General features: G+C 37.6%; 2 protein-coding genes across 3 annotated transcripts; one reads left to right on the top strand and one right to left on the bottom strand.

The window, feature by feature from the left end:
* Positions 1-19: 19 nt before the first annotated feature.
* LOC117416607 (thioredoxin domain-containing protein 12-like) lies at positions 20-8,909 on the top strand. 2 transcript variants are annotated; one of them, XM_059034970.1, is made up of 7 exons: positions 20-467; positions 1,074-1,134; positions 2,061-2,113; positions 2,644-2,717; positions 3,166-3,235; positions 5,183-5,266; positions 5,922-6,679. In XM_059034970.1, exons 1-7 carry the CDS (start codon positions 365-367, stop codon positions 6,047-6,049), a joined length of 573 nt encoding a protein of 190 aa, XP_058890953.1. In that variant the 5' UTR covers positions 20-364; the 3' UTR covers positions 6,050-6,679. The 2 variants fall into 2 exon arrangements, with proteins under 2 accessions (XP_058890953.1, XP_033883749.2); XM_034027858.3 differs by lacking the exon at positions 5,922-6,679 and adding an exon at positions 6,700-8,909 and having other exon boundaries at positions 225-467.
* Positions 8,910-10,212: 1,303 nt separating this feature from the next.
* On the bottom strand, positions 10,213-18,677 carry LOC117417442 (prostaglandin F2-alpha receptor-like). The gene is made up of 4 exons (XM_034029596.3): positions 18,508-18,677; positions 16,721-16,884; positions 14,987-15,799; positions 10,213-12,427 (listed from the first exon to the last, which is right to left on the bottom strand). Exons 3-4 carry the CDS (start codon positions 15,782-15,784, stop codon positions 12,101-12,103), a joined length of 1,125 nt encoding a protein of 374 aa, XP_033885487.1. The 5' UTR covers positions 15,785-15,799; positions 16,721-16,884; positions 18,508-18,677; the 3' UTR covers positions 10,213-12,100.

Below are 18,677 nucleotides of genomic sequence, written 5' to 3'. Positions count from 1 at the left end.
AATGTCTGGCATATTCCCATCTTTAAAATACAATATATTTGTTTTAGTGCTGTACTTTATAGCACTTATCAAGTTACTGTATTTACCAAGTGCATACAGCTATAGATTTACTGCAGTTGTCATTTTGACTGGCCTGAATTACGTTTCTGAAAGGATACCTAGGAAAACACATGCTGTGCTCACTGCACACAGAGGAATGGAATGGTGTTCCTTAACAAAAGTTCTGTGCTCCTCCTACCTCTCCGTCATTTCCTGGCATGATGAGCGCAGTTCAATTACACTACAGTGAAACATTGTGTGGGTTCACCGGCTTGTGTGCAGGGGTAATAAATTAAAATCTAATAAGCAGGATAGCAAACTCACAATGAAATTGCAGAAGCCATTGATTAATTTTGCCTTCCACGCTGTTCTCTTTTCTCTTTTGGTTGCATGCGTCGATGTATCCGCCGAGGAAGGACTTTCGAAAGGTAAGGTGTCCTATTTAGACTTTCAAAACCCGATGATTTTTTTAGATTCGATGGTCGTTGCAGTCGTTTTGTGTAGAATAATTAATAATAACACACAGGAGGTAGCATTTTTATTTACACATTTGACCTATTTAAATCCCACGATTAGATGACCAGGCGTATCTTACAGTGCACAGAAAGGTGAATCAGATTTTGCCTTACGACGATACTATAATATATATATATATATATAGATAGATAGATAGATAGATAGATAGATAGATAGATAGATATATATATATATATATATATATATATATATATATATATATATATAGATAGATAGATAGATAGATAGATAGATAGATAGATAGATATACTTTTCCTATCTCTGGGGTTGGTAATTGGATGGCTTTGGTACTGGTAGCATGGGTACTAGTATGCAAGAGGCAGCACTTCTTTAAGTTCTTATGTTGTAAAAGTCACTGGGTTTTCTGTAATACTTAAGCTCTGATTCTATGTTTTTTTGCTCTAGCAAGGTTATTGCCCGCCCTTAACAGGTCCCAGACTGCTTACCGCTTGTCTCCCAATCGCAGGCGTGTGAGGAGTTATTTCTTTTTCCCTCAGGGTTTGGCGATCACATTCACTGGAGGACTTTTGAAGATGGAAAAAAGGAGGCAGAAGCCAGGTACTGTTTTTTTGTGAATGAAAGCAAACCCCACCCCACCCAAAACTCTGTGGCTGTTTAATAGGCAAGGTTCCTCTCTCATTGACTTGTACTAAAAAATGGAAATCTATTCTGGGGTTTACTGGCTGGTTACAGCTGTTGGCGGTAAACAGGTTTGACTATATCTGAACTTGGTAGCATTGATGCACATCCATTGAAACTATTGGGTTTCCTGTGCAAGCATCACTACTATCCAGTGAGTTCTTTATACTAAGGCTGTGAGCCCTCTCTCATACTGTATAATGATAACCTCATCCTTTGGCTCTGTACTCCAACACTGTTCCGATTCTTTTCGGATAAAGCTAATTCTGATGTGACTTTTTCCTCCTGGGTGGATGGTGGTAACGGGATTCCTGCCCTTAAAAGATCCAGATATGTGATCTTTGACTCCAGGTACAGTGAGAAACTCTACCTTGTAGAATGTAATGTACCTTGACTGTCAGCTTGAATGCAGCCTTGGCAGCAACCCAACCCAGCCCAGCCCAGCATAACAATGCACTAGCCTAGAGAATCTGATATCTGGTTCTAGCAAAAGCTTAAATTTTCTGTGAAATCTCATGCAGTTGCATCCGATTCTCTCCTCTTGTCCAAAAATAAATAAGTCATTGCTTTTGCATTACATTTCAAACCATTCAAGTTTCTTAACAACATGTGATGACATTCTCCACGTTTAATGTTTTGAGGTATTTTTACAGTCCCTGCTTTCTCGGTCCCCGCTGTACCGTAGACGCAGTTCCTTAGCAAATCAAAGGACAGCACTGAAAAAAGGGACTCATACTCCGTAGAGGTGGGATAAACCCAGTACATGACAAATATACACACAAGGAAAACCTGCTGTATAGCAGATTCTGAAATAAGCTAACACGTCCTTCAATTTCCCGTTTCAGTGGTTTGCCATTGATGGTTATCATCCACAAGTCCTGGTGTGGAGCCTGTAAAGGTCAGTGAGTTTTTCAGTACGGAATCAGAAATCTAGGGTGATGATTAGACCCCTGATAACAGCTTGGATAGCAGGGAAATGCTCCAAAGCATCTTCTCCACCCTCTACCAGCTAGTTTCTCTGATCACTACGGCTGTACATCAGCACACATGCATGTACGCATACTAACAGCGATGCTCATGCAGTGGTATTTTGCTAAGTAACGGTGCTGTCCCCACAGCTCTGTAATCGTGTAAACAAATCTATGAAGGCTGAAAATAGTACATTCTAGTTTATCACTTTCAGAACTATTTTACCCACTAACCCCAGGAGTATACATGTGGAGCACAGACAGTTATTCACTATTATAGGCACTTCACTATTATCAATCATTTATCAAGTGTTTCCATTGACTTAACATGTTACAGGTCACTTTTTTCAATCCGTTTGTTTCGTATCCTTGTTTTATCTTTTTTTTCCCCCTTTTTGTGAATTGAAAAAAATAAAATAGATAAATAATCCTGTTTTTTTTCCTCTGTCTTTCGCATTAGCCCTCAAGCCAAAGTTTGCAGAGTCTCAAGAGATCTCTGAACTGGCCCACAACTTTATCATGGTAAACGTAGAGGTGAGAATTCCTGTTTTTATAGTCAGTTCAATGCAGCAATTTGTTGTGAAAGCTCAGGGACTGACAAGTAAGCTCTGAATGACTTTTATTACGACTGTATGAGAAAATGAAATGGGAGGTTTACTTAGTAGCCTAGTATTATGAGCTGAGAAACAGTGGCGTGTCCTGTCTTGGTAGTGCAGAGTCACTGGGAAGTCGTGTTGGTCTGGTAGTTTGAACTGCGCTGTGGACTCTGGAATTGTGGCACTTTGTGTATCTCACACACTCATCTTTTCAAGTCTTCTTTCCGATTCAGAAATAAAATGGGTGGAATATGGAATGTGAAAGAAAGAGAAGTATGCTGTTAAAAAAACCTCATGCTGTTCAGAACGGTGCCCCAGTGGAACTGTGTTTCAGATGACAGATTTAAAGAACAGCATGTGAGGTTTAACTGTCTTTAAACCAACAGGATGAAGAGGAGCCCAAAGACCAAGGCTTCCGTCCTGATGGGGGCTACATTCCTAGAATCCTCTTCCTAGGTAAGGGCTTCACCCCTTATCGCAATTGAAAGATGGTCCAAGATTAGGCTACAGCATCTACCGATTTCAACACACCCAAACTATTATTCTTCTACAGTACACAACACCTAACAGACAAGCTCGGTGTCTCTTACTGTAGTTATAATCAGATATATGTAATATTTCTTAAGCTGGAATGAATCATTTTGCTGTATGTAGGAACCCCTTTCATTCATTTACAACCAATCTTTTTTGCTCTTTGAATGTATGAGGAAATGATTGCTGTAATCTTTATGATTGCGGCAGTCATACAAACAATAGCTGAAGTCCAGGTACTCCATGTTATTGATCTCTCAGGTAGTGGTCTGTGAGGAATCCCGAGGTGTTCTTTGGGAATCGCAGCCCTGATGCAAAGTTCTGTGTTGAATTCCTGGCTCTCACAGATCCCCAGTTCTGCAGTATGGACTTTGCTGACTTAAAGCTCTCTGGCACACATTTCATTTTGTATTTTATTTGGTTACTTTTAAAGCCCCTAGCTTTATTAAATTATTTTTTATTTTGCTGCATCTCCCGTACTTTATAAATGTGATAGTCACAGAAAGGGATGCTTTAATTGCATTTCCACACAAGCAGTAAACTTCATACCATCCGCAAGGGAAATGTAACAGGAGCCAAGCGCACAGAATTACCCAAATGGTTTAATGTTAGATTTTATTGCTGTTAGTTAAACATAAAACCAGGGAATGGAATACCCAAGAAAGATACTGGACCAAAGATATAATTAAACATTGTATTGCATAGAATAATATACAAATACACATCATCTGAATCTGAAATACTAGGTCAACAGGACAGACATAATTCATAAAGACACACACCTCTTTTATATATATATATATATATATATATATATATATATATATATATATATATATATATATATATATATATAAAGTTTGAGAAAAAGGAGAACTGCTGTGTACCAAAATCATCAATAAGAAAAAAGAGAAAAGGATATTTCAGGTAAAAAACAGTGCTTATATATATAAATATAAGAACATAAGAACGTAAGAACATTTACAAACGAGAGGAGGCAATTTGGCCCGTCTTGCTTGTTTGGTTGTTAGTAGCTTATTGATCCCAGAATCTCATCAAGCAGCTTCTTGAAGGATCCCAGGGTGTCAGCTTCAACAACATTACTGGGGAGTTGGTTCCAGACTCTCACAATTCTCTATGTAAAAAAGTGCCTCCTATGAATGTTTAGACTTAATTGGTAAGGCAATTCTCAAATAAATATAGCAGCAATCATAGAGGCTTGATTTCAAACACTAATTGATTAGTTAAGGTCAATAGAACCATACAGGTCAAACAGGAACACAGACAATGCACCCAAGTATGTTAGTTAGTAAATTAGCAGATAAATACCAAGCTGATAACTTTAATTACTCTAGTTAATTAGAGTTAAATTATAAATTAATAAAATGAAACTATTCACATTTAAAAATAGAGCTCTGGTCAGCCAATCACATTTACCCACAATTTGGCTTAATCATAAAGCAAGCGCAGCAATTTAGCAAAGCTGCAGTTTGTCACTGAACATACCCAGTGTACGTACTGCACCAACACTCCCCTAACCACCTTAACCCCCCTTTCACAAACTTCCAGCACCCAGGTTACTCTGGAAATCACCTCCTTGAGTGTGAAACCCTCAGGTGTATTTATATTAGATCCGACTTCCATTATTCAATTAAACAGAGCAATCTCCAATCTAGTGTTCATTCAAAAGCAGTAGTGCTAATAAAATGTAAATAAAAATGTAATTAAATAAGAAAATAAGTGACCTTATTACAGAAGTCCACTGCATTCCACGTCCGCGTGTGCACAATTCTATTTCTGAACTTGCTACAGTGCTCCTGGTTTAGAGAAATAAGAATAAGCCAGGTAGTTTAACAGTCTCTCTGTGTTCAGATCCCACTGGTAAAGTGCACCCTGAGATCACCAACAGGAATGGAAACCCCAACTACAAGTACTTCTACAGCAATGCAGATCAAGGTGGGTGACCTTGTTGGACCTTCACAACAGTAGTCCCATTGGATATGATGTGCATCATGATATTACCTGGAGTGTAAAAGGACAGATATGTTAGGGCAGAGATAACAACATTTTGCTCCCATACAAAGTTATCATCTTTAATTCTAACTAAACCATCTAAACCATACGTTGATATTAGGGCTGTCAGTTAAGCCTCCAAAAAGCAACCAATTAATTGCTCACACAAAATTGAATTGTTTGAATAAATATCAATGATTGTACCGCCCAAATACATTTTCACTCCATTCCTCTCCCCCTGATGTGATTATTTTAATATCATTGCAGTTATATAAAAGCTTGTGCCCAACAATTGAATGCGAGGGGTAATTACACCTTGGTAGCGTCAGGAGAAAAAGAAAAAATCAACAACATTCTCAACAAGCCTAAAGCAAGTTTAACATACTACAGGAGTGTTACTAAAATATTTATTCCAAACAGATTACAGTACTTTGGAATGTAAACTAGACACGAGTTTATAAAAAACTTTTTTTTTTTTAATTCAGTGAGTTATTGAATATTGTTAAATATTCATTTGTATAACGGTTCATTTTGAAACTCCAAAGAAGCACAAACTATATACAGTCAGCTTTCTTCAATGTGCACAATTTATTTACAGGCTGTTTGCCAGGAATACAAGCCTGTCGTCCTGCTCTGGATTCGAGGTGGCGAATTTTTTTTTTTGTTTACATTAGATACACAGAGGGGCCTACTTACAAAGTATTTTCAAAACTGATTCGCTGGTAGGATGGGACCAGCAAATCAGATGCTGGTTAACACAAGCAGGAAAAGAACACGCCCACTCCTTGTCTGGCAGAAATACTGTAAATAGCAAAGCAGGGCGTTGAGTGCATTTTCATTTATAAACTTAAATAATGTTATTAACTATGCGCGTTACAAAACAATAATTATTGAATTGATTATCCAACATTTATGTCAATGTATATAATGAGGACTGGAATCGATTGAAAAATCAATTTTCGATTTAATTGTAGCTGCCCTAGTTAATATCAATATGGCTATAGGATTTTAAACTGACTGGTATGAATTTGTGTGGGTTGCTAGTATGTTATGTTTAGTGTTATAGTGAAAATATAACTCTTGGCTAATTAAAGGATGTTTTGTGAAACTGTTCTAGACTGTTTTTGGCATCTTTTACAATGACCTACAACAGTTTAGTGAAACAAAGTTTGTTTTATTCTTTAACTCCTGAGTTAATTTCTTTGTGAATAGGCATGTCATGTTTTTTTTTTTTATAAAGCTATGGTGTGGAAGCTCATTATACAAATCAGGAAAAAAAGACCCCCACAGGGACATGTTTTCTTGTCAAGCAGGTTGTGAATTAAACCAAGCATATCCTACGTAACTCCAGCTGTGTCGCGCCTCTCTCTCTGTAGTTGTGTCAGGGATGAAGGAAGCCCAGGATAAACTGACAGGAGATGCCTTCAAGCAGTCGCACATGGCTGACGAGCTCTAAAACTGCGGCCCAGACCGCACCGAACAGAGGCGACACTGCAGACACCAGAAACCACAGCTCACTCTCCCACCCTCGCAAGACACTGAACTCCCTCCGGTGGAGATTAGGAACGTAATTCAAACCCAGGACACATCAACCTACCGACAGACAGGGAATAATGGTGTAAAAACAACTAATAATACGATTCTGTTTATAGCACACTGGCAAATATATATCAAGTGTTCATACAGGAAAAGTGGATATAAGTCACCACCAGACCACCAAACAAACAAAAGTATGGTGGCGTTGTAGAGCCAGAAGTGAACTGTTTGTATGTTGGGTTTAAGGTCTGCTCTGTGTTTTACACAGGGCTTACATAGGTTCCTAATTTTCATATACATTTTCAATTCAATTTGCTAGACTTCCTGCTAGAGGTCCTATTGTAACTTGCCACAGCTCAGGGCCCGTCCCCTATGTTTACCCAGCAAAAAGCATGTAGATCCACACCAGGGGGCAGTCTGTATGTTTCTTTGTATGGTTTTTATATCAGCTTTTACTTGTGCTGGCATTTACTTGTGCTTGCATTTTCAGAGAACTGCATTCTACAACTGTTATTCCTCTTTCTGGCTTCACTCTTATCAGTGAGTGTTTTAAACTGATGGATAAACTACTACTGTTAAACTGTTGCAACTTTTCCAGCAAGGTTGGTACTGGTATCAACCCTTTAAACTGCACACTGTAAAACCAAATGTTTTAGAATTTGGCACAAATCTTATGCAGCATATTTTTTTTTGTTTTAGAATGATCTTTATATGCACAAAAAAAAAAAAAACCTTACCTGAATAAACATTGCAGTGCAAAGTATATGCAGATTTAAATGTATTTAGGATATGTTGCATATGATTTGTGTTTAATTTTTAAATACTGGTTTACATTGTAGAGTCCTTAATTTTGTATCTGTCCCTCTGCATTGCGAATCATGTTAATAATACCGTACTAGAACCACTATAACTAATGCACAATTTTAATAATATGTAGAGAATGCTAGGGGTGTGCTGATACTCGTCCATGTAGTTGCCTTTATCGACAGGTATTAAATAAATCCATTCATTAACGTGCTGTGATTTCAAAACAAGAAAAACTGTCCTTCCCTGTCCAATCGGCTTTTAAAACACTCAGTGGTGGAGTTTCCATGTGTGTTCTAAGGGGGAGGGGGTACAGGTTGTCGGGTGACATCTTGTTTAAAGTACAGTGTTAAGCTGATGTAATAAAGCTGTGATTTGTAAATGCCTCGTGCCTGGTTGTTTAATAATGTGTTTTACTGCTCTTGCCCAAATTGTTTTTCAAATGTCCATTGGTGGGGTGGCATATCGTTAGTAGTGAATTATATTTCAAATAATTTATCACACGATTTATTAAAGGAAAAAGAATGAAACTGTCCAACCCAACTACTGCAGATCACCATGGCTGAAAACCGGCGGTTTTAAGGACATGGAACGAGCTTATTAACATTTTCAGGTGAAATGCGGGTTTCCATGTGAAAATGGGCATGGATTTCCTGTGTTTTACGTCATGCTCACGAGTAAATGAGATTTACTCTATCCTTCTCTGTGGCCGTTCCTCTCGAGCTCTTCTCCCAAACGTGCACGCACGTCGCGACTTCACGTATAAATGACCACACATGAAAACTCCACCAGCGTGGAAGTTTTTTGCTGTTGATTGGCACTCGGTTGTAAAGGTGAGGGAAGGACATTTTTTCTTGTTTTGAAAATAGCACATTAATGAATGGATTTATTTAATACCTGCTGATAAATACTTATTAAAGACAAATACGAGTATCAGCATACATGGGTTACTGTGGTTCATTTATATTTGATTAATGATCAAGGAACCAATGCCTATCAGTAAAGTACTGTTTTTTTGTCCCAGAAGTAAAATGTTTATCTATCTATATAAGCATATCATTTAAATTAAATCACTGACTGTTTATTTTTTATGGTAAGATGATACAATTCAATCTGTGTATACACTGTATCTGTAAACATCACTGTTTAGTTAATTAAGAGATGTTAATTCTGCATTGAAGGATAGATTGTCTTGCTATGTGTGTTTTTTATATGTTTAAGAAAACAATAAAGTTTTAAAAAAGAGGCTGCTATGAGGTTTCATTTAATCTTGTTAAATGGTGTTCTCTCTGCCTCGCTTCGCCCACGCTACTCCACTACTCCGCTCACTCCGCTCACTCCACTGGCTCCCGATCACCGCTCACATCCAGTTTAAGACTCTTGTACTAGCCTACAGATGCCTTGACCAGACTGCACCCAGCTACCTCCAGACCCTCATCTCTCCCTACACCCCCACTCGACCTCTCCGCTCCGCCTGCACTAGAAGACTGGCTCTACCTCCGCTACGCTCCCCTGCCTCCCGAGCCCGCTCCTTCGCCACCCTTGCTCCGCAGTGGTGGAACGACCTTCCTACAGATGTCAGGACTGCCCAGTCCCTGACCACATTCCGGCGCCTCCTTAAGACTCTTCAAACAGCACCTGTAGAACTCCTCTGTTGTATCCTGGGACACTATCACCCTTCATTTAAATATGCTTTATTTTGCTCTTATCTGCCCCCTATTTTACTACATTTAATCCTGTACTTCAGAATATTGTAATCTGCCAAGTGTTTAACCTGTAGTATTTTGTACTTAATCATATCCTGATGTAACTATCACTATTTAATCATATCCTGATGTAACTTTCACTATTATCTGCTGTATTATTGAATTGTGGTTTGTCACACTTGAAAAAAAATATTGTATTTCTTGCTCTTATTGTATGACTTGTATTGTAACACTTGAATGTATTTGTATTTGCTTGCGATTGTAAGTCGCCCTGGATAAGGGCGTCTGCTAAGAAATAAACAATGATAATAATAATAATAATCTTCACCGTGTTAGCAGAATCTTAAGTAATACATTTATTCACCAGCAGATGTCCAACTGGTCCCAAATGAAACAACAATAATTTTCCATGGGACTGAACAATCAGTAATTTATGATTCCATACATGCTTTAAAATCATTCTGATTTGTTTCAAAATATACAGTATTCTGTTAGTTGTGTTTAATAGGACCCCAACTGAGCAATACATATTATTATTATTATTATTATTAGTTGTCATTATTAGCATTATTATTGGGTCTTCAATGGAATATATGTAAACCTGTGTGTTACTCTGCATACTGAAGCTGATACTGATATAAAGGCCATTATCAATAAAAATAAGATATAAATCTACAACAATGTTTATGATGTGTACTCTATTTGTAATTAGCCTGTCTTTACGGTGATCTGCTGAATAGCAATAGAGAATCTAATACTGATACATTACAATGTTGCAGTTTACGAATAAACAGACAGTCGACTGTAAAAAAAACAAAACATTTTAATACGTACATCCACACATGTTTAAGCAATGGAAATTCTGAATCGGTGTGGTAACATCATGAACGTTGGCACAATTCAGACTGCAGTTTGAACTTTATACAGATAACTGCCAGGAGAGTTGAAAAATGCCTGTTGTTTGTTCTGTTGGTTCAGTCTTGTGGTCTGAAAAGGTCAGATTTCAGCATATGTATGATACAAGTATGATACTAAGTTGCTTATTCTAATGCATCAATGCTGCTGGGGATCAGGGGAGTGGGGAGAAAGCCCACCCACATGATTTCTAAAACACGAAGACCCTGTTTTTAAGCAATTGGCTCAAACCAGTGATAGGATTCTGTTGATTTGGCAGGACTCTTTTTATTGTACAATTTTCCAGTGGGGACAGATGCCAGGTCCAAGACAGATCCTTGGAAAGCTCCCCAGCTACAATCAACCTGAAACACTTAAACCACAAAGTACCACAGCAAAGCTAAAGCACATTGCCAGTAGTATAGTTTTAACAGATTATACAAACAATACAATATTCAAAACAGAACATTAACTGTATCACAAACAGCAGATATTTAAACATATATTTTCACAGTTTTCAAATGTAGGCATGTGGTTTTTTTTGCCTTTGTTATTTTGTCACCTTATTTACATTCAGTGATCTGGATGTCATTTGCTATTTGCCTTCATTTCCCTGGTAAATCGAAATCCGGTGAATGTTTCACAAAAACATTGGTACATATTTAACCCTGGTAAGCCTAGGATACCAGTACGAATTACCAGTGGTTTGAGATTGTTACCAACACAGATGAAAAGTCTGTTTGTTTGTTAGTTACAGACAAGTCAACCAAAAGAGCTGAGTTGAGAAGCTACAATTGAGGACATAGTTTAGATGCACACAGCACCACTGTAATTTGGTTAATTACTACTGACCTGCAGACTACTTTGTACAGTGTATTTTATATTTCCAGCAGTGTAAACCAGACGTAACACTGTGGTGATGTTTTATTATGAATGTTAGTTTCATGAGTACAAGAAACCAAGTTTTTAAAGTGTTTCTTATTTATTCATTCACCTCCAACACTGGTACACAGAGCAATACTAGTTAGCCTAGTTTACTCTGATGGGAAATGTATGGAACTGAACGCATAGAGTACAAAGGAGGTGTTATTTATATGTGTGCTCAAGTTTCAGCCAAAGACCTCTCCAGGTCAACGGTGATTAACTAAAATAATGTTAGCGTGTTTCTAAATAAAACCTGGGCTTTTCTGTAATCCAGGCTTTGCCCGTAAATACAGTATTTACAATAACTTTAGTACCATTGATGTAAATTGCTTAAGTGCAAATTCTGTATCACTATATCAATGTACAGTACAACCTGTTTGGACTCTTAATTCACAGTACCTGTCTATACCACAGCATTGTTTCAAAACAAAGTATGATCTGAAGTTGCTTAGACTAAATTATCTTGATGCTAGTTTCATAATCCAAACTCCAATAAGCATAGCTGATTCCAATGAAGGAAGCCATGCACCAAATTAGCAATGAACTGTAAATCTACTAAAAACATTATGCTACCATTTAATATACAGCATCTGCTAAATGATTCAACTCCTGTGCATATCTCCTTTCTAAATAGTATTTCTGTTGCAGATGGCCACATTTACTGAGCTGTAGTTACCATATGGCACAAATCTCTTGGAATAATCGCATTGATAAGCTCAAGCATTATTGTGTTAGACGTGCTATTGGTCAGCACTAATAAATCAAGACATCTGTCCCATAAATATTCTACTAACATAACATAAAACTAGGAGCACATGTGTCCTTTTCAGCACCTGCTCTCACTCAACTCTGCACTTCACAGAAGGAAGCCCAGCTGATTCTGGTTGTATTGTCTTCTTCAGCATCCTTCACTTCAAGTACATGGCACTGTGCCACTAATAACAGTATCAGGCATGACACTTCTAATAGAACTTTCTGGGACCAGGCCTGGCTGGCTTGACATGGATGTCATTCTCATGGAACATTTCATAGAACGGCAGTTCCATTTGTAGAGATTGAGGATTTTATATCCGCAGCAGCGCCTGGTTATTATGAAAAGTTTTTTCAGCACAGCCTTTCTGAGGAGAATGTACACCCAGGGGTCTAAAATCTGATTCCATGTGGCCATTCGCACAGCAAGCAGCATCCTTTCACAGCTCACGTTATTCTGAGAATCAGTGCTTCCAATTTTAACAATGACCTGGAAGAGATAAAAAAAATATATATGATGAATAGGGATTTTAAGTAGTTAATTTGTGTTCTAAAGCATGCATATATATATATATTAAAAAAAAACATGGTAAACGATGGTAAATGCATAGTATACCATGGGAAAAACATGGGACAACTGCTGCTAAATTACTGAGCAACTTTACTGTGGTAAACTTTTGTAAGGCGTATGCAGACAGAGTTGTTTTTTGGGAGCTGAAATGATGTAGATTTGCAAGTTAAGTGTTTTCATGTTAATCAATTGCCTTTATTCTAAATTGGTTATTTCCTGTGATAGAAACACTGTCAATATTTAGCACAAACGTTTGTGTAATAAGCTGTCCCCCCATTTTTCTAATTCACAATGGCAATATTGTACACCGTAAACCCATGGACAGTCCAAGAGCATTTTATCTGCAAACAATTTACTTTGCTTCCTTCCTAAGTAAGTGCCTCAAGAAGGAGTGCACTCCGATCTGCCAGCCATGTAAAAGTAAATGCATTACATCCCATAATAAAAAGAAAGACATTATCACCTGGAACTAATGATTTCAGGGGCAAGGTCACCTTTCCAATTACATTTCATTTTTAGACCAAAGATATGAACAACAAAGGAACCTTCACATCATCAAATCCAGGTTCAAATTACTGTGCTTTGCTGGAAATAACAAAAAAACTGTTCAAACACAGCCTCCTCCTTAGAAAGTGCCATAACAAAAGACACCCCATGAGCATAATGGCCAATTACAGGTATACCCAGAGACCATCAGGAAACATGTCCTGCTTTGTGGTGTTCCGAGTGGAAAACCTAATTAGGGGTAATATGCTGTAAAATCACAAATAACATTTATTTGCCTGATTGAATGTAACGCAAGGGCTGGATGCAAACCACAAACCATACAGTTCAATGATGAACGTCTTATCATTCAACTGAAGAGTTGCTGGTGTCATTATTATTAACTAATAAGCCACTTGGAGGAGATCCATTACAACGTTACTGCTCCACACTGTACAGAGACTTGTTATATGTAAATACACAACCCCTCGTATTATGACTAATGTCAGTATACTTTACAGATACACCTCTGGTATTATTAAATTTACTTGTAACATTACTTGTTCATTACGGAGGCTATAATGGGAGGACCGCACACAATGAAAGCTTGGGAAGTGTCTCTCTACCCTGTGTCACTGTTGAGTGTCATAATAGAAGAGTACTACTTTAAATGAGTCAATATGGTACTCAATTCAGTGACACCCTGGAAAGGAACATTTTACCCAAAATGAACATGTTGAAACCAATGCCAATTTTTTGGGGGGTAATTCAGACTGTGGTGCAAATGATTTATAGATATATTATCCAAAGTTTATTATAACATTTAAAAAAAATATTTATTTAAAAACAGGTGGTTCTTCCAGATGTGTGAATAATGTCTTGATTGCTTTTTCTTGCCACGTGTGTCACAAAGTATTTTCTGGTTGACTAAATCTGGTATTGTGACAGGCTGGCTCGCAGCGGTGAGGTGTGGTGATGTCACGGACCAGGATGTAACTGAAACCAAAACAATGGATGGGTGGGTGAAGCTGAATGCTACGGCACTCAGCTGGATTTATTAGTAAACAAAACAAAATGAAAGATTTAAACAAACAACAAAACACAAAACAAAAAGGCACGTTGGCCAAACAAATAAACAGCAACAAGTATATTAAATATAGCAATTGTTTTTGCTCGCTCTCCCGTGTTCTCCCGTACTCTCCTCTACACTCCAATCCCGCAGCACGGACAGCTGCAGGTTCTTATACTCTGGCCGAGGGGTTAACTAGCTGTTAATTATCTTATTACCCCTCGGCCACAGTCTGCACGCGTTTGGTAAGGATGCATGACTGTCAGCTACTTAAATAATCAGTAGCTGATCAGTCATGCATCCTCACAGGGTTTTTAAATATAAATAATAAAAGACGTGGCGCTGTTATCCGCGCCGCAAACAAAAATACAAATAATAATAAATAGGGGCGGGACACTCCGCCACAGGTATGTATTTGTACATTCAGTTTTTCCTGTTCAGTTTTTAAAATATGTTGAAATATTCAGCCAAAAAGCTAGGCAAAGTATTACGTATTTCACATTTTCCATTCAGTCATAATCCGAACATGTTATTCATGTGCCAGATGTAGAAAAAGGGAAAACATCAGAGTGGGAGAGGATTACGTATGTCGGCATTCCTACCACGTGCAAATCTATTCCAGTTTATTACCCCTCGCATTCCAGGATTGTGCAGTTATTGTGCACAAGCTTTTACTTAAAAGGAATAACAGCAATGCCATTAAAATAATCTTGTCCTGGGGCGGGGGTAGGCCTGGCGTAAAAACGTAACAAAAAATTCTGTGGGCCTCACTGTATAGAAGTCTGGTGGTGTGATACATAGTAAATACATGATTATCATTTGGGTTTTTTCCCCTTCTAATTAAGCACTGACAATCTCCATATTGTTAATAGAAATGCCCTTTAACATGCAAAAACTAGGTTGGACATTTTAAATCCAGCTCTTACCAGAAATGGACCCCAGCAGATACAGGAGACCAGCATGATAGCCAGCAGCTGGCATATCATTTCGAAGTGGTGAGACGTGCCTTGCCTGTGCTTTTCGTTTCTCATTTTGGACCTGATGAGGGTGACTCCTGTGACAGTGTTGCACAGGATGGAAATGAAAAGGGACGCCAAACCCAGGGTAGAAAATAGTAGCGGGAAGAAAACATCCACCCAGTCCCTCTTGTTCTTTATTTTGAAGAAGCACCAGCTTTTGGATTCCTGCACTACGTAGGGCCTCTTTGCCATGATCGGCAGCAGAGCTATAAAAATGGCAAATAGCCAGACCAGAGCCAGCAGCTTCTTCATGTGTCTGGAGGTGAGTTTGGTGGAATGGAATATTGGGTTGGTGACCCCTATGCAGCGCTCCACTGCCATCACGCTGCCCAGCAACAAGGGGCTCAGGCCGAAGAACACCATGCAGGCCCCGAAAAAGCCACAGAGTATTTTCTGGGGGTCAAACGTATCCCAGTCTTTGTGCAAGGAGTAAACCAGCATCACTATTGATCCATTGATGAGATGTCCTAGGAAGTCTGTGATTACCAAGCCACTGGCGAAGAGCAGGAAAGACGCTTTGGACTTCAGCTTGAAATGCCTGTAGGCCTTCATGAGGATGGCCAGGGCCAGGCTGTTAGACACGATCCCCACAGTCATTGAAAAGATCGAGATGATAACAGAGAGCTCTATTTTGGTATAGGTCGTGTTGGAGGAATTGGCACACCAATTCAAACACACCGGTGCTTCTGTTATGTTGCTGGACATTGCTTTGAGGGAGGTCTGTGAACGAAATGCAGCAGTAGGATTTTAGTTCAAACACAGTTCAATTGGTCAGCTGTGGCTCCAGAAGCTTTTTGTGCAGTTCATCAGAAAGAATAACCACCCTGAAACCTGCTTGTCACTTTGTCTCTCTGAGACTTAGGCCTTCTGAAGCAGTATTACAAGATATTATTTCACCCACATACATGTTCATCCTAATAAATTTCAATTGTGATTTTGCACTTTTACCCATGTTTTCCTTTGCTCATTTTCTATAGACTTATTTTAGTTTTTTTTTATTTTTAGTTATCCTTTTGGGCTGTATCATGCTTGTGTATGCTTTACCATGTGTTCACCATGCTTTGGTAAAAAGAAAACAGTTGTATATGCATTTAACATTAACATGTATCTGTTTCAAATGCAGATTTTTTTTGTTTATCATTAAATGGGATTGTATTTAATCAGCATCTCTGGTGGAATTATTATATTCAGCAAGTGCTAATAAGTAACTGCTCCATCTGCCCATGAATTGTAAGTGGCGTACGTATTTATAAGGAGAGGTAATTGTTAGCTTGTCTTCTGCTGGCAAGGTGTAAATGGAAAGTGGCTGCAGAAACTGCATGATTGATCGCATCCATTAATTTAACATTTTAACATTATAAGCATTAGCTTGAATAACACCAGTGACCTGTTACCATTATGGTCACTGTATCATTAAAAAATGAATTACAAAATGTGACAACAAGTAGGAGCAAAAACTCTCACAGACTGTCATGAATTTCCATCGACACATTTTCAGTAGTTCTGTTATTCTTCCTGAGAAGATTCAAATGTGTCATGAATTCTACTGGAGTGTGTGAACAGTCCTCAAGTTATAGATGGGATTATGTTAACTTTTAACATTATAGCTAAGATGTTGACTTAATAGATTCACGTAATTACCTGCACTCCTGGTTCAAATGATTCTACAGTAGCAGGGCAGCAACAGCTGGCGGAGACGCGCTGGATCAGGCGTTTGCAAAAGAAGGAATTGCAATGGCAAGGCTCCTGACAAGCAACACCGTCTCAGAGGCAGATAATCAAATATATTATAATAAATTACTAATCTGTTTAGGAAAAACAAACAAAACAAAACAAAACCAAAAAATTAGCAGGGTTAGATTTGAAAGGATTTTTTCTGATTGTTCCATAGAAAAGTGCAAAGCATGGCACTGGCTGTCAGCAAAAAAAACCATATCATTTTTTGCTCAATAGAGCCAACTTCCCAACGTTGTCAAGGAAAAGTGTGTTTGAAAACAAACACTGAAGGTATTTGCAGGCTTTTGATGCCATGGTAACCACACTCACTTATTTCTATTTCAGTAGAATATAGATAAAGACATAGATATAGATATAGATATACACACATTATGGTACATATAAACTGAATTAATAATATGCAAATGCTCAAGGTGGCAAGCCCTATTATATTAATGTTACTTTTTTTTTTTTAATTGTGCAATATAATGTTTGTTTTCCTTCCCAGATATTGATTTATTTATTTGTTTGTTTTTTGTATGTACATGAAATTGAAACAAATGTTTGGAATATAGTTAATTTGATTTAAAGTTTTTTTTTTGTTTTTTTTTAATTATCAACATAGAAACATGTTGTATATAGCTCACTTCAGTCTCATTATGTTAATCTTGAACAAACAACTGAATGTTATATTTGAAGGTATATTGGTTGTTTGTTTCTGAACTTGTAAGAGACACCTGATATTTTTCTCCTTACTGAAAACAGGCGTTAATTAAACAATGGAGTAAATGCTATACAAATTTACCTCTATATACCTTTGAGTTTGTTCTTTGATACATTACCGAAGAACAAAGGGTTCAAAACAGTAGGGTCTAAATAAAATTATTTGATAGAATCTTAAGCAATGGTTTCAAATACGAATCATCGAATTATGTATTAGAACCCCTAATGTTTCCTTTTGGAGATTGAACCCATTATGCAGTGTTGTTCAGTATAAGAATATTTATTTGTAGAATCTACACCCAACAATGGTTGCAGAAACTGGAGGCAAGGTTCTATATATATATTAATCTTTTTTTTTTAATTATGATCCATTTTTCAATAGGGCGTTTTCGTTTTTTCTTGATTTAGACCGAGGCAACGTTAACCTATTTAGGACTGTCAGTATTAATAACGGCAATTCCTAATATTGTTTCTTTCATTTAACTTCTCTGTCTATACATGAATTATGCACGAAACATACAAAATGAACGCGTACTTGTAATAATACCAACCATACAACTTATTGTTACATGTAAAAAATGGTTCATTACACAGTTTACAGAGATAATCCATATAGCCGCACTATCTGCTGGACGATGACATTATTGTTCAAAAAAGTTAGTCCTGCTTTCCGAGAAAAAGAAATACAATTATGCGAGAAATAGTTTGTCATACCTCACTATAAATAACTAATAGTCTTCACAAGATACAGAATTAAAGCAATAACACAGAAGATGATACAGTTTACTTAAAGGACAGTCATTTTGCCGTTATGTAAAAATAAAAAAATAATGGAAATAATGTGGCATACAAAAATCGTATAGCTCAAGCATAAACCACATGACATTTACAAACGCTTTACTGATGCATTTGATGGATGAGTTCCAGTCATAAACTTGATTTCCTTTTGTTATAACGTATTACAATATGTAAAAAAAAATAATAATTACCTTTGTACAGGAGACCAGCAGTAAAAAGTCGAATACTTGGCACTTATTTCTATCCCTGTAGAATCACAAATACTCCGCGTTCTTCCGTGTCCAACACACATTTCAGGTCTGTTTTATGCACGGACTATAAAGAGGCAACGTCACAGCTGCCTCCCCTGCACTCTACAAAC

Source organism: Acipenser ruthenus, chromosome 12 (assembly GCF_902713425.1).
Source record: "Acipenser ruthenus chromosome 12, fAciRut3.2 maternal haplotype, whole genome shotgun sequence".
NCBI classification, from domain to species: Eukaryota; Metazoa; Chordata; class Actinopteri; order Acipenseriformes; family Acipenseridae; genus Acipenser; species Acipenser ruthenus.
Note: the sequence above shows the minus strand (reverse complement) of the source record. Positions and strands in the feature narration are given on the sequence as shown.

Bases quoted from the DNA above. Each gene is read 5' to 3' on its own strand.
- LOC117416607 (XM_059034970.1), top strand. From the start codon at position 365: ATGAAATTGCAGAAGCCATTGATTAATTTTGCCTTCCACGCTGTTCTC. The intron at 468-1,073 runs GTAAGGTGTCCT...TTTTTCCCTCAG, and splicing joins CGAGGAAGGACTTTCGAAAG to GGTTTGGCGATCACATTCAC. The intron at 2,718-3,165 runs GTGAGAATTCCT...TTAAACCAACAG, and splicing joins TTATCATGGTAAACGTAGAG to GATGAAGAGGAGCCCAAAGA.
- LOC117417442 (XM_034029596.3), bottom strand. From the start codon at position 15,784: ATGTCCAGCAACATAACAGAAGCACCGGTGTGTTTGAATTGGTGTGCC. The intron at 12,428-14,986 runs GTAAGAGCTGGA...TATCTCTTCCAG, and splicing joins TCTGCTGGGGTCCATTTCTG to GTCATTGTTAAAATTGGAAG.